At 44.4% G+C, this 15,556-nt stretch overlaps 2 protein-coding genes across 2 annotated transcripts in view; both read right to left on the reverse strand.

Annotated features, from left to right (window-relative positions):
* Positions 1 to 397: 397 nt before the first annotated feature.
* LOC130572611 (solute carrier family 22 member 2-like) lies at positions 398 to 10,885 on the reverse strand. Its single transcript, XM_057364426.1, has 11 exons — positions 10,386 to 10,885; positions 8,118 to 8,221; positions 6,988 to 7,142; positions 5,027 to 5,195; positions 3,914 to 4,028; positions 3,706 to 3,812; positions 3,375 to 3,589; positions 3,013 to 3,121; positions 2,502 to 2,614; positions 1,341 to 1,440; positions 398 to 829 (listed from the first exon to the last, which is right to left on the reverse strand). Exons 1-11 carry the CDS (start codon positions 10,794 to 10,796, stop codon positions 763 to 765), a joined length of 1,665 nt encoding a protein of 554 aa, XP_057220409.1. The 5' UTR covers positions 10,797 to 10,885; the 3' UTR covers positions 398 to 762.
* A 2,093-nt stretch (positions 10,886 to 12,978) lies between these two features.
* Positions 12,979 to 15,556, reverse strand: part of IGF2R (insulin like growth factor 2 receptor) — a 57,457-nt gene continuing 54,879 nt past the window's right edge. Inside the window, exons 47-48 of the mRNA XM_057364427.1 lie at positions 15,109 to 15,178; positions 12,979 to 14,676 (exon numbers count right to left, since the gene is read on the reverse strand). Of these exons, the coding sequence (XP_057220410.1) occupies positions 14,278 to 14,676; positions 15,109 to 15,178 (469 nt within the window). The 3' untranslated portion in view covers positions 12,979 to 14,277. The remainder of the gene's footprint in view (positions 14,677 to 15,108; positions 15,179 to 15,556) is intronic.

The raw sequence follows: 15,556 nt of genomic DNA on the forward strand, positions 1-15,556 counted from the left end.
AAACAGCGAAGGGGAGCCACAGAACCACTGTCCCTGTTTGCCCTACAGCCACAGGTCTGGGATGGACAAGGAAATGTGTGAAGGTGCTGGATATTTCCTGGAAGACCCACTGCTGTCTCTGATGCTCCTTGGTCAGGGTCCTGCGGGTCCCCAAGCCTGATCCCAGCTCACTCCAAAGGAATGCCTCTGCAGGGCACRCATATAATGCTATTATCTTATGAAGGATTATGAATCTTTCTCCTTTGCACTCTTTTTCATGCTCTGGAGTTGCCACATGCCCATCCTTGTGAGTAGCCATAAAATAGGAGAAAATAAAAACAATTTTTACAAAAAGTCTGTGCAAGTTGTCACAGCTCAACCAGGTTTGAACCTTGATTCTCCACCAGAGAAATCTGTTTTCTTGTGCTGCCCCTTCACAAGAAAAACCAACAATGTCAGACTTCATGGAAGCTTACAAAGTTTTGTTGGGATGGATCCCATCATAGTCAAGTAAAGATCTCTCRAAGTCTACATTGGAAGTCTACATACACAGCTGGTACAAAAATTTCCCAGCCCCAAAATATATTTCTCCTAGTGTACAGAGGGGGAAGCAGCTATGCAGTAATAGGGACTATCCCATCAGAAAACCCTGAACATYGTGAGTAAAGGATATGCAGAGAAATTGAGATAAGAGAGGCAAGACTTCTGAGAGGGTGTTTATTCCAACTGGCATTTTGGTGCCCCTGCCCCTAAAGCAGGTGCCCAGCAAGAGCTGTGCCTTCTTCAGCCACGTGCTGCTTCTGATCCTTGGACATGGAGATAGATTTGTTTGGATTTTGGAGCACTTTGCCTGCAAGAGTAACAAGACATGAACATTAACCAGGAATGAAGGTGTCAAGTGAGCACCTACCTTCGAGCCCTTCACCTGCTCTGCCTTGGCACCAAGAATATGATCACATATTCCTACAAGATTCCTCTGGTGCTTCACACACCACACGTGAAGTGGCTACCAAGACTGCCCTTTTTCTGTTCAATTGTTAATGTGTTGGGTTTTTTTTGTTTTGTTTTGGTTTTTTTTTTTAACACAAATACCATTTATAATGGTGTTGCAGCACGTTTGAGAGACCAGTGCAGTTATTCACWGGCCAGTAAAGGCTTAGGCTGCTCATTTTCAAGATGTCTAGGTACATGTGTAGTAAAAGGAATCCAGAATCAATCGAGTGAGGGTCTGGAAATCAACCAGCAACTTCTTGGAACCAGAGAAGGCAGCCAAGGTACCACTGGGCTTCCCCAATGATCTCTGGACATGGATTTGCCCAGTTGCAACTGAAATCTGCKGAGAGTTCATCACCATGACTCACCTGTGAAAGTTTTCAACATCTTCCACAGTCTCAGGCAAAACTCTTCCTTTAGTTTCAGGCAGAAGCAGCACCAATGCACCCGCAATCAGACCAAGAACAGCTTCAAAGCAAACAGGCACAAAGAGCTTGTAAGCATTTATCAACCTCTCTCTACAGAAAGGACCTGTCAATGGCTCTTGATTTTGTTCTTCATACAAGAAGTGCACCCCAAGTCTCTGCACGCAAAGCTGCCGTGCTGGTACAAGAATAGAGGATGTGGCTGCCCTGTGATAGCACCAAGCCAAGTCCTCTTGTGAGTTATGCACTGGACTAGGACACCTTGAACTGGGAAATCCTTCCTTTCTAAAGGAAAGAACTCTTTTTAGTGCTAGAGCATGCCAGGGAATGCATTCTGTTTTTATGCTATTCACATAAAACTAAAAAATGTATACAGAATGTATTATCTCCTAAACAATGTGATTAACTTCTCCACCGATTATTTCTTTTATCCAGTTTGTACATGTTTGGCATATATATATTTTAAATCTAGTAAGCACCCCTCTGAATGTCTTGTCTGTTAAAATCTGCATATTGCTATTCAAAGTATTTTTCTATAAATAATGTGCTGATCTAAAGATTCATAAAWGTGTTGCAGGCCGTGACCTGAGAGTTTAGGTCACTAGACTGCAAAACTTATCTTGCATTTATTTACCAGCCACTTTCCAAATAGCTGGAGAAGAGCCAGTTAACAGACTGTCAGAAAAGCTGAAGCATAACAGCCATACTTGTACTCAATTAAATAGGTGATTACGTGAAATTCGAGGGTTTGACTGCTGGAGAGAGAAATATAATGAAGGGGCAGTAAATCACCTTTAAATCCATCAGATATTAATCTCATCAAAATTTTTCTCAGCACTAATCCATCAAATATTAACCTCAWCAAAATTTTTGTCAGCTTTTTGCCATCTGTCAAACATGTTCGACTCTACCTTCTTTTCAAATGCAAGTCATAGGGGCAAGGGWGACATGAATAACAAGTTCCAGTTTGTCATCCACTGAAGGCTAAGGCCTTGTGAAGAGCAAGGGGCTTCTGCTGCTCTCGGTGGCTCTTCCTGCCCTTTGGAACTTGGGTCCCCCTGCTGCCCCCGGGAGTGGCCGGCAGGGAGGGAAGGTGGCACTTACTGAAAACAATCAGCGGCAGATCGTGCCAGATTTCCACCAGTCTGTAGACAATGAACGGGACGATGACTCCGCCAATATCACACAAGGAGGAGCAAACCATCACCCCGAGATTCCTGGTGCGGCAGCAAAGGGATCATGTTAGCATCAGAGTGCTGCAGTTGGCAGGGGATGGGTCACAACTCTCACCCTGGCACAGGACAAACCCAGGCACTCTGTGGGACTTCAGCCCCCTCACCCTCCGYGGTTCTCCCAGCTTTTCCCTTTATTTCGTTCATGTGAGTTTTCCCTTGTCTAAAAGTACATCTCTCCTTGTCTAAATGTACATTTCTTTCTTTATCAATGTACCTTTTTAAAGCACTTTAATTGTTCTTCACCTACTTTGTGTTCAATAGCGCATGTGTCATTCTGACACCTTTGAGGATAACTTAATTTAGCATAAAACMTAACAGACATTCCAGCCTCAACTATTTGTTTCCAGGCTGAATGCCAGCTGGGGAGAGGATGGACCTACCTGATGTAGGTTGGATACAGTTCAGTGTTCACAAAGCAAACCATTTCAAARGCCATTGTAATTCCCATTCTCCCAATGCAAGAAGCAACCACTTTCAACCAGTGCAGGTCTGCAGAGAAAATACATTCAACACATTTAGAAGAATCCCAGTGATTTAGCARGTGTCAATTAATACAAAARCRTTATTTTTCAGAACCCACATCAGTYGATCCCACATCAGTTGAAGTTTTTAAGGGACATTKTTTCACCAGTGTGAGTGAGGGAACRGGAACAGTCAGCACCCCRTGGGCAGTGTCAGAGGGACCCTCACAAAGCAGTCCAGAGGTTCCAGATGCCCACAGGGTTTGGTTCAGGTTCCTTACCCTCTGGGATGAGGGCTGTAGCAAGGCAGGCAGCCCCGGCCACCAGGTTTGACACAGCCCAGGGGTAGCGCCGCCCGACACGGTCAATAGAGACGATGATGATGAAGGCGGCTGGGAACTCGACCAGTGCAGAGTAGAGRAAATCCAGRTACATGTTCTCWGCAGCCATTCCCATGTGCATGATGAGCCCCTGGTAGAGGACAGAGCTGGTGAACCTGGGCAGAGAAGAGCATTCTGGATTYGTTAGTCAGTCAGAGAACAGAGATCTGTGTCCTGATGGTGTTTTCCAATCCAGAGCTTCAGAAATAGCTTTCTGGCATTACATTCTTACCAATTATACATCAAAATGAGCGTGTTTTTTCTTATCTGTGGTGTCCTGAAAAGGTCCATCACTGAGGGATTCTGCTTTCCACACTCTTCATCTTCAAACTGAATATCCTGTGGAAGAGCCAGTACATGGTACATTYAGTTTCTTCAGGGAGGAGCTGCTGGAAAGTACTGTCGTGATGTTCACATGGACAGGCAGACCCTGAGCTCACCTTAAAATGGGAAGGCATCTTTTTCCGATTTTTTTTGGCCATATCACTGACAATTTTCATAGCTTTGTCATTTTTTCCTTGAGATATCAGCCACCTGGGAGACTCTGGCAGGCACCTACAATGTGAGTAGATGCCATTATATAGCAAAGCATAAAGCCCACCCGGTGCTCCTGTGTTTGGAGACTTTGGAGAAATTGAGACAGATTGGGGTTTTTTGTTGGGTGGGTTTTGTGAGCTACTTCCACTCCTYCAGTCAGGAAAAGTAGCATATCCCRTGGCTGAGGTTGGATATGAAATAGTGGCTTTAGTCACAGAGGAGTTTTTAYAAGCTGAGGTAGTGGCTTTAGTCAMAGAGGAGTTTACTAMAGATAAATCAGGGAGGGGCTTTGAGTGAGAGTGGAGGTGTCATCTCATCCAGCCCCTGCACCACAAACCAGCTCCTCTCCGGGAGCCATTTCTCACTCCTGCCATTACAGGTTAAGCAGCAGTAAACAAGTGAGATTTGGCTTACCAATTTAAAAATACAGGAAAAGGAAGATGACAAATTTCTTTCTACTAATCCTAACCTCTTGACCCAAYCAGACAATTTCTCAAATCCAAAGCACTCAAACCAAAAAATATCAATTCAAAGGAGAGGAGGGAAGCCAAAACGAAGGAGTACCCAAATGCTTTTTTTTTGGTTGAACCTCAAAAAACTGCAACTTTTTTCCATAAAAGAACACACTAACAACCTGTACAGTTATGCTAGCATTACACAATCTCGCAATAACYGTATTTTCAGGGTAATGTCCACTAAGTTATGCCAAGGCACCTATTTCCTTTTATGAAATGCTTAAAGAAAATAATGGATTATGCTAACCCACTTCCCCCCAGTGTTTTTCAAAGTGGTCTGGTTTTTAAACACAAGCTCAGGTGAGGTGCACAGGCTAGGATTCAGCAATATCTCAGTTGCTGAGGGGCCCTATTCCCCTCTCCTTTTGGCTCCTCTTTGCACCACGAGGAGTGCACGACCAAAAAGGAGCTCCCAGTCTCTCTCAGTATCCAGCCTTGGGAAGCAGGAGAAGCCGGGTTTTTTTGGGATTGTGGGCAGAGGCACAACCAGAGCACGCTCACCAGTAGTAGAGCAGCAGGAAGCAGGTGGGCAGGGTGACCGTGAGCTGCAGCCACCGCCAGTGAGGGACGGCGTAAGCGATGGCGTCGAAGATCAGGAGCCCCACGGAGAAAGCTGCCTGGTAGAGGATCCCCACCGTCCTCCGGTACTCGGGACCCACCACTTCTGTCACTGCAAGGGGCACAGGGACACRTCAGTGTCACACAGGGACACATGCCAGGGCTGCTCTGTGCTGGGGACACCTGCTAGGTGGGCACACTGGAAGAGCAATGCTGTGATAACACTGTGGGGAAACCTGGATAATCATGGGCTTCCTGGAATAATCCTCCRGACAAAATCCCTGGTTTGCTTGCACTCAGACTCCAGAAGAGGAGAAAACATTGCTCCTGGTCATACAGTGGCCTAAGGCATCCAGGAATGTCCTCTGCTGCAGAGATCTCAGAGGAAATCCAGCATTTGTCAAAGGGCACCGATGGGTTTTGTTGTGAAATCTAATGCCAACGTACATAATGTCTCCATCCCAACAGCACAGCTGAATATTTGGTTTCCAAAGTGCARCCTTTAACCTGCATCTCACTCCAAGTAGGTAAGGAAAGCCTGTGTCACASGATGGCACTGATCTCCCTGGCCAAGGTCATGGTTCATCTGCACTTTGCAATTCCCCATCACAGCTGAGGGGCAGACAAGAGCCCAGCAGWGCAGGATGACAAGGCTGTTCTGTCCTTGAATCCTTCCCTGGGCATTCAATACTGGCCACTGTTAGGGAGAGGAGGCAAGTTAAATGGAGCTTTGGGGCTGCTTCTGGAGAATCTTTTTCATGAGAGTTTCAAGAGAATCCAGGAGTAAGATGTAACTGAGAGAAAATATGAGGATAGGGCAAATCATTGTCCTGAAAGGGACTCTGTGGTCTAAGATGGCTTAAAGTTCATCAGAAGAGGAGATGAAGATTTCATACGTGCCAGGAAAAGATTTRAGAGGCCAAGCAAGCCTCCAGAAGTACACAGGAAAAAAGTGTGTCTTAGCAGAAGACAGTCTGGACTGTGGGATAGGTGCTTTTATTTTATTTTTATCAGACATCTGGATAACTGCATTAGCAAGATGCCCCCACTGAAAGACTGCATGGAAGTTTAAGGCACTGACTTTTACATTTTTATCACTATCACAATGAGTTTAATCTCTCAGAGATATTTAGCAGAGCCCCCYGACATCCTAACCCAGTTAAGGTTCTATGGGTCAGCTTTTAAAATATTTAATCTGCTGCTTCAGTGATTGCTTGCTGTTGTGTATTTTRGACAAGAGGGTGAAGAAAAATAAGAGAAGTCCCAGGCAGCTCTATCCTGCACCAGAAAGTGGCCCTGAAATGTCCCCAGAGCAGACACAGAAGGCTCACACGGACTGGCTCCTCCATGGCTCAGCCTCCACTCAGACCAGTGGATACACAAACACCTCGTCTTTTTATCAGCAAGCACGTGCTGTTCTTCAGTGTTTTTATGTTCTGAGGCCTCTGTTTGCCCTTTAATGCTCTTTGTGTCATAAAAATGCCTCAAGTTTCCCCCACCCTCTGCCTGCTTCTTTAATGGCCTTCTCTGTCACCATCCTGTCTGTGCCCAGGCTGGAGGAGCTGCCTGGGACTGTCACYTTCCCCAGCCAGAGTCTGATGGCAGGAAGAGGAGCCATAAAGCCCAGACAGATCTGCAAAGGTGAGGTGGACCACAGAAGAAAGCCTGACTCGAGGTAAGAGCACTAATGTATCAGCACTKGCTCAAGCTTTGACAGCTACTTGTTTCTCCCTAATGAAGGTGCTTGAAAACATCTTAGGAAGTCAAAGAGAAAAAAAACTCCTCAATAAAACATCATGAGAGATGGTTTTTAAATGGCTTTTTTTCAAGCTTTTGGGAGTTGAGTTTTTTTCCTTCATCTTCTGCCGCTGCTCTTGCTCCTGGGAGAAAGTTCCTGAACTCACCCAGGATGTAGCCCGCAGTCCAGCAGCCCTTGCTGACCAGCCCTTGCAAGAACCTGATGATGACTATCCACAGGTAGGAGGGCACAAAGACCAGAAGGATTCCACAGATAATGTTTGCAAGGATTGTCGTCAAAAGGCAAAATTTGCGGCCAAACCTGGATTGGAAAATAATACACATGAAGCAGCCACTATTCATGGAAGCAAAGGTGTTTAAAACTAGTAAGAGCTTTGCATATCTTTTGAGGAGGGGTGGGAAATCCAATTTTGCTATGCAAAACAGAAACATGCTTTTTATTATTGCCCATTACTCACTTATCTCCTATTCTATTCCATGAAAAGTTCCTGTACCAGCTGTTTTGCAATTCCACTAAAACTTTCAGAAATAAAAAGAATAGTCCCATCTTTACATGGGGAGTAAAAAAATAAGCGTGGGTTAATATTGTGATTATGGTATTTCCACATGCACCAGATTTATAAAGGATTTATTTACCACAACATTAACTGTTAAAATGCTAGCAATGTGTGGATCTCTTGTGAGTGGGCTGCATTTCACAGCTGGAGCAACTCAGAGCCTGCTGTTCTAACAGCCCCAGGCAGGAGCGGAACAATGGGGAAATGGGCCCTCAAGCACTGGCATTTCCCTTTAACCCCGAGTGCCTGAGCCAGGGAGTCTGGCTCTGCTGGCTCTGAGCTGGGAGCTAAAGGGATTATCAGCTTTTTCACAGATGTGACTGCTGCTGTGCACATCTTGCAATCTGTGCCARCTCCTTCCAAGCTTCTCCAAAGGAAGCCAGACATTTCCAGGCTGCAGTCACACAGTGTGTGACAGATCAAGTGGGAGCTCCAAACCAGCATTTCCTGGCTTTGACTGACACCCGAGGGCTCTGATATGGCACAGTAGGAAGTTTGGGGTGTGCAGTACTAAAATGGTCCTCATGGGCTCTGCAGTACTCGCTGAACAGATCTGTGCTCTATCACAGGTATCACATAAGGCAGGATACTGAACATCCCGAGGGACAGTCTTATCTTCAGAAGAGCAGAGATGATCTCAGTTGCACAACCTTTATCCGGTTTAGCTGCTGAGCATGGATAAGGGAGGTCAGAGGGTTTTACTGCCAGCCCACACATACCTGTCTGCAATGTAGCCAATGTTCATGGAGCCCATGAAAAACCCAGCGTTCACAGCAGACTGAAAGAGATCCAACTTCCAGGAGTCCTCACACACCAGGTCAAACTAAAGGGCAACCACAGTCAGAGACAAGAGCAAAATGAGGAGCTRGCTCACATCCACAAGTCTCCTTCACTTCAGTTAAAGATTTAAACTTGTTTCTGGGTCAATGCCTGTTTTGTCAGCACATAGAAATCCTACTAACTTAACTAATTGTCCCACATTAAAAACTGGAACAAGCCTTTGAGCAGTTTACTGGCATTTCCCATTCATTTCTCATCTCTCTTTTCTGGGAAGAACATAAGCAAGTTATTATTTGTCAAAATTGGCACCCTAACCTGTGTTGGCCTTCATTGAGCAAACCAGCATGGATCTGATGATCATTCTGAGTTTTTCAAACAGCTCTTTTTTTTTTTTTTTTTTTTTTTTTTTTTTGTGTCTGATGGTGAACATTTCTAAGCAGTTCCTGTTGCCTCATAGCCTGGCATGGCACAGTAGTCCCTGTGGACCACTCAGGACTGAGTGTGATGCCTTTCCTAAAAGTATCCTGGAGGCCTTCAGAAGCCTTTCCTCCCCATGGAGTACTGGCTTCCTGGAGGAAGGAAGAAGTATCTGCATCTGCTCTGAGGCCACAGCATTTTCTCTCTGCTCTGGTSTTTATCTCAACTACATTGCTGTACATGTCTGGAGAGCAGGTATTTTTTCATGCAGGGCCAACCTTTATACCACATGGGTACCCATGTATTTGCCATCTGGTCTTGTCCTATGTTACTTRCAGAAATAGATAAAAGCTACTGGTGAATAAGTTATTTCAAAACCCTCTCCTACTATGACTGAGAAACCCTTCCCTTCCTGCTGGAAGCTGTGTTTAACTGAATCTATGCACCCATAATCAACACAAAAATGGGTATTTCTTGTGATGCTCTATGGGACTTCCCATGAGGATATTCTTCCATGTGCAAACTTTCCCTCTGGCTGAAGTAACAAAGTTTTACACTGCACTATCCTTTCTTTTTCTTAGATGTCAGAGCAGGGAACAACASAGCCTGAGAAGTTTCACAGGAACTGTCAAAACCAGGAACTCACTGACAAAAAACACAGTTAGGTAACATGTCTGGTTATCCCGTGAAGGAACCAATTCATGGGCTGGGCCTCACACCCCCTTCAGCAGGAAAGGGAAGAAAACAGATGTGAAAGTGTGACTGCAGGAACCCACACAGACTGCAAGGGCTCAGCTTCCCACAGCCTCAGGAGATGGTGGTGGGAGCATGTGGACCACAGCATCTGCTGGAGCCTTTTCCAGTGAGAGATGTGCCTGCTGAGCCTGCTGCTGYGTGGAAGGCTGGGGTCACCCTCCCTTTGAGGTGCCTCACGTTGATACCTCATAGCCATAACTTGCTGAAAGAAGTACCCTCAGTGCAACACCTTATATCCACTTACTTCTTACAAAACTAGGAATGCTGAAGTTGCTAGAGCACAGATTTTACCTGCCCCTGTGTTTGTTAGACACARGGGAAAGAATCCTGACTACCACCACCTCTAAATGTTTGGTGGAACTTTCTATGATGAAATCAAGCTTGTCATCCCAGTTACTGGTTTATTCTTATAATTAAAACAGCTAAACCACTGAAGTACAGCAAGTAGCTTAAGTACCACTTTCAGTTTATTCATACCCCTTCTGAGAGCATAAGTCATTGGCTTTTCTACAGTTCATTCCTGACTCAAGCTGTTTTATTGTGGGAAACAACTGCCTTTCCCCCACACCAACATTCATTTTTGATTGAAACCAACTTWAAAAAATTTATTCATTAAGAAAAAGGGGGGGAAAAGGAARAAGAAGGGGGTGGGGGAAGAAATTAAGACCTTTGCATTGGCCAGTTTTGTTTGCAGTACTGCAAGCTGGACTGTTTACACACCTTCACCAATCAGACCTCTCATGTGACAGGCATTTCATTCAGAACTGGACTTTTATCTACCCGGGGATTTATTTGCTGAAATATGCTTTGCTCCCCAGCGGGAGATAGAAGCCTCCTGAGCAGCCAAGGCAACACTCCACAGTGAGGACAGAGGGAAGATGACTTGTGAAGGCCCCGGTGCAAGTTCACAGTGAGAGATAATCCCTTCTCCAGGTAAGCAGGTGATATTTCACCACAGCCAAGTCTCCACTGAGCTTCTCCCACCCCTCACCTTGTCTGTAAGAGAGGGGACAGGGCAAAGGGGCTGTTTTTACCTCGGTCACGAGAGAGCTCCCCGGAGTGTTGTAGACCCAGCCATCCCGGCAGGGAGCCAGGGGGACGCTGCTCCCAGTGCCCACCAGGCTGCCCAGGGGGTCAGTGCAGCTGATGCCCGTTGTGTTCCAGTCCACCTCGTACCTCCTGCAGCGGCTGTCGAAGCTGCCCCCGTGGCCATCCCACTGGGGAACCGTGTGATTCAGCTGCTCCTCCAGGCTCCAGCCACAGCGCTGGCTCAGCTCGGCCACCCCGGGGCTGAAGCAGCGATGCTCAGGGATGAAGCCGAAGAAGACGACCCCCACGTACACTGGGGTGAAGGAGGCAGATAACAAACATAGGACAAAAAAGGTTTGCTTCTGGAACCTGTCAAATTCTCCAATGTGCTCTAAAATGTCATCCAGGGTTGGCATTTTGGCATTAAAACCACCTCAAAAACCTCAACTAGGTCCTCTCTGCAGCACTGATATATTTAGTTGGCAGCAAAGCGACAAAGATATTTGACCAAAAGTCAAGACTAACTCTATAAATTATTAAACTACGTGTTGCAACTTTATTTTTTAGGTTTCATTTGAAATCAGACCTTAATTCACCCAGGGAGAATTTGCATTTAACCCCTAATCAGAGCACTTACACATTGCTGTTCTCTGGAAAAGCCCCTRTGGGCCACAGCCCTTCAGCTTTTGGGTTGTTCTGTTTGGTTTTTTTTAAGTTAGGCTAGTCAGTTCCTCAAATACTAGGCATTTTTAAGTAGCAGACATAGTTGGAAAATTCTACCAACATACAAGCCACATGTGGGTTTAGTGCAGAGTGGCTGGGCACTACATGTGAGCAAAGCTTCTTACCAGGATCTGTAAAACAAAGGTGAGTTCACTCTGAAAAAGAAGTGCTTACACATTGAGCCATACAGCAGTGCAGGAACAGCTTTCCTGAAAATTCCTGTATCACGTATGTCTGGTGTCACCACACTCTTCCATTCCCAAGGAAAACCTCTCCCCACCTGTATCACGGAACACAATTTTCACCTGACCACATTTTTGCAGTGATACAAAAGAGAAAAAACATTCACTACAAAATTATGCACTGSGAATAGCTATGGGAAGCCACAATATACAGTATCTATGGCCAAACTAGCTATTTTTATACCACAGAAGACCTATAAGGCTTTAGGCAGACTTCACTGCAGGCACCTCAAATTAATTCAGTTAGATCAGGCATTGAAACAGAACTTAGTCACGCTGCTCACCAGCCACAGAGCAACAGTGGCCTGAGCAGCTGTGAAAGCTGCTTTGCTGGCCAACACTTCAAGATCATTCCCCACGTCACTCAGATGTACTTKCTCCTCTTCTGCATCATTCTCTTCTCTGTCAGGAACATTTACAGCAAGTTAACAAGAACTCCTCTCTTGGTCACTCACAACTCTGTCATCCCCAGCCAAGCACAGCACCACCCCACACCAGACCTTTACCTCCCTGGCTTGCAGGAGCTGTGTGTGGAGCCGGGAGGGGAACAGGGACACCGAAGTGCACAGCAGCCACCAGGCTCAGAGCCAGCCCCTGCAAGCCTTCCTCAGCAGGAAGATGTGCACAGTCAGCTGGGGCCAAGGCAACTGCAATCAAAACCTGCTTGGGAAGTGGGTGAAGCTAACGCATTAGGCTGACTCTTAAAAACATGCCCAAAAACCACCCCCATAATTTCTTTTCCAGTAGTTTTATATAAGCAGTTGCTAATGGTGTGCAAAAGTTCCCCTTGAACTAAAAAAGTTAGCTCCAGGGGTTTCTTAGGGACACTTCCCAAGGAGTCCTGCTGCTGACTGGCAAAGCCCCAGTTCCTCGCCCAGCCCTTTGTACACACTCATCTGTGCCCTGCAATTCTCATAACCCTTCCCTCCCTACAGCTGAGTATTCTACTGGGAAAAATAGTCTGGTGAAGCTGCCTATTTATCCAGCTCTGCAGGATTTAAGATTCAGCCTACCTACCAATGCCTGGATAAAAAGAGAGCAGTAGTTCCACGACCASGCATTGAAGTCACTCACTGCTGTCAGACACAAATTATATCATTGACATTGCTCAGATAAGCACCCCCAGACAGAGTAGCTCTGTTCTACCCAAGCCYTGTTAGGCACAGCCAAAACAAAGAGACCATGTGACTTTACACAGGAGAAATTATTTCATGCAGTGGGTTCACCAATCAAACAACCCCAAAATGTCCCTTTGATGACATGGGGAAGGGAAGCAGAACTCTCCAATATGCATGGAGAGAAGTGTTGAAAAGATAACCGATAATATTAAAAATACACCATCAAGCCTCTCATTTTTCCAAGCTCACCTAATTCTAAATATGAAAAGTACTGATACGAATTTGAAAAGATGCAGCTTAAGCCAAACAGATTTACAGTTCCACTGGTAACAATACAAGAGCAAGAAACCTCCAAGTCTGATAAAAGAAAAAACACACCAGCAGGGCCTACCTATCCATTCTGATCTTTGTCAAACGTTGRTTCTCATTTTGAGTGGCACAACTGAGGTATTGATCATCACAGCAGAAAAAGGTCTCATGAGGTTGGTGAGCAACATACAGATTAGTGTAAGAAAGATTCCAGACTTGAGATGTGGGATTTGGGATACCCACTTCATATCTTTTATTGAAATTGCTGAATACTTTATATTACACTATTTTGATTCAAAATGGAGTTTTTATAAAAAGAAACCATTGTTGAAACTGAGTAAGCTAGCCAAAAGGAACAACAAAAAGTTTCAAAAAGTTCTGACCAATGCATGTTCTTATACAACGCTTTGAAACACTATCATTGTCCATAATTTTATTTAGGAAACACCTGGAGAAGAGCAAGTAGAGAAAAACTGACTTGCATTCATTACCAGCAACATCTCAAATCAATGACCATGGCCAGGATCATAGCATACAAACTAGAAATTAGGCTATCAGAAAACACTGGCCCAAATTTATTTCCTTGAAATTAATACCAGAGAGAAGCATTATGCAGACTAGGGCTCCTCTAGTCAGTCCTTGGGATTTTCTTGGTGATGACAAACTGGGTGGTGCAGATTGTATGATAGGAACTCTGCCTCTGTGTCCTTGAAAACTCCGGTTCTCTGTGCAGTTGGCCTAGTCCAGCCACAATCAAGGCAAAAAAAAAAAAAAAATCTTTGGGTGCTTGTCAGCTGCTTAGGCAAATACTGATGAAGTCAGTCAAATGACCAGTACCTAAAAGAAAAATATCATGCGAAGAACAGCAAYCATTTCAGGCTAAAGCTATACAGAATTGTACCTTTCAGTCCACACCTTTGAACCAATGATCTGTTTAAATTAGAATGGATATTCAAATTTACAGGATAAATTAGACCAGTTCCAAAATTTACATCAAATCATCCCAACACACAAAAGTTATACTTTTCCTTGTCTCACAATGGGTGAACCCATACAATAATACCCTGCCGGCAGGAAGAACATGTTACTATTAAGCAAACCTGAGTAGTGAGGATCAATAAATACAAGGAGTTAAAATGACAGTAGTCAGATAACTTGAGTCTCAGAAGCCAGGGGCTTCATAGAGCCTTAATCCTTTCCTTTCAAAGGTTTCTCTTTTTTAAGCAAGCATTTAACATCTATGCTGAGGCTTAAAAAAAAAAAAAATTTTCCTGGCTAGAGAGAGTCAACTAACTCAGCCGACTGGATGTYAGAAATCCAGTCATTACTGAACAGATCATTGTAAACAACCAAGAAATCTTTCTCTTCTTCCCTTTTCAATGGTTTCTTGTTAAAGGCAAAATTCAGAAAAATCTTTCAGGCTGAAGTCCTCATATTTGGTTGGAAATGTTGTCCCRTTATATATAATCTCTCTATATATATTTGATTAGGCACAAGAGGGGTTATTAAATATTCAACAAGTCCTCATCACTATCATCATGAAACGATACTGTGTTTGTAAAGTTCTGTGCCTGCTGCTGGCCTGGCTTGGCTATTGCTTTCCTTTCCTTTCCTCCATTCAATAAATAAGATTTATCACTGCCAAGACTGTGTGGCTTCTTTTGTGGGTGCTTGCTCTTGTCTAGTCCTCTTCCTGTCTGAATCTTTACATCTGGAATGGTTAACACTTCATCCTCACTGTCCAGGTCATCCACATGGAGAGAGGTAAGGGCTTCAGATGTAACAGACTTGGTAGCAATGTGACCATTCTCCTGCCCTCCTTTTGCAGTTCTTGGATTTGGTGCTGCGACTTCCTCCATAAGCCACTCTGTCTCATTCTCATTAGCTTCTTCTTCACTGTTGATCTGCAAAAAAAATAAAAAAGGAGACTGCAAATGACACTCTATACTGACACACACTGACCTCTCCAATCATAAGACGCCACAGCGCCCACAGCCTTGGTTTAACGTAGCTGTGATACAGTAACACTGCAAAAGCATCACTGYTCACTGTGCTGAAACAGGCTTCATTCTCTTCTTGCACATTTACATGTTATTTGGTGATTTCTGGACTGCTCTTAATTTCTTCAACKCTATCTTCCTTTTCTATTTCACAGTGTAAAACATATACATCTCAGCAATGTGGCTTTGTGGCTATCTCAGCAATGATGCCACACAGGATGATTTCCATGCACTAAAGGAACTAGGAATTAAGGGGGTTATTTATTTCTTTATTAACAACAGCATCATATTAAGAAACCCTGACAAGAAACAAATTTGAATTTGTCACTGTATTACCTTTGTGTATTTGTAGGAAACACCAGATGATCTTCTGCAGCAGTTGGTTATCTTGYTTATTACAATTTCCCTAAAGAAAGGAAGAATACTACATTAGGAAGACGATATCCACTCATTAGCCCTCACTTTTCTTCACTGGATTTTTACCATCAACATAAGCAAGTCAATAAATGAGCTGCAAACTATCCCACTGAGCTGAAGCACTAAATAAATTCAGTCTGGGATGATGTACATCTTTTTCCTTGCCAGAGCTTCAGGGTGACTGTTCTGAGACTCCTCTGGCCTTCACGTCTAAGGAAAACACACCCCAAAAGTTGTCTGGAAAGCAGAGGAACAGCAGAACTTGCACTTGTTCCTTGGTGCTGTTGAATRGATCTAGCCTGACCCCATAAAAAGGGAGGGATATAGAATACTAACAATATTGCAATGCTGTTTTATGCTCCTTAAT

The sequence above is a fragment of the Malurus melanocephalus genome, unplaced genomic scaffold, assembly GCF_030028575.1.
Source record: "Malurus melanocephalus ecotype Western Australia unplaced genomic scaffold, MMel_1.1 scaffold_38, whole genome shotgun sequence".
Classification (NCBI taxonomy): Eukaryota; Metazoa; Chordata; class Aves; order Passeriformes; family Maluridae; genus Malurus; species Malurus melanocephalus.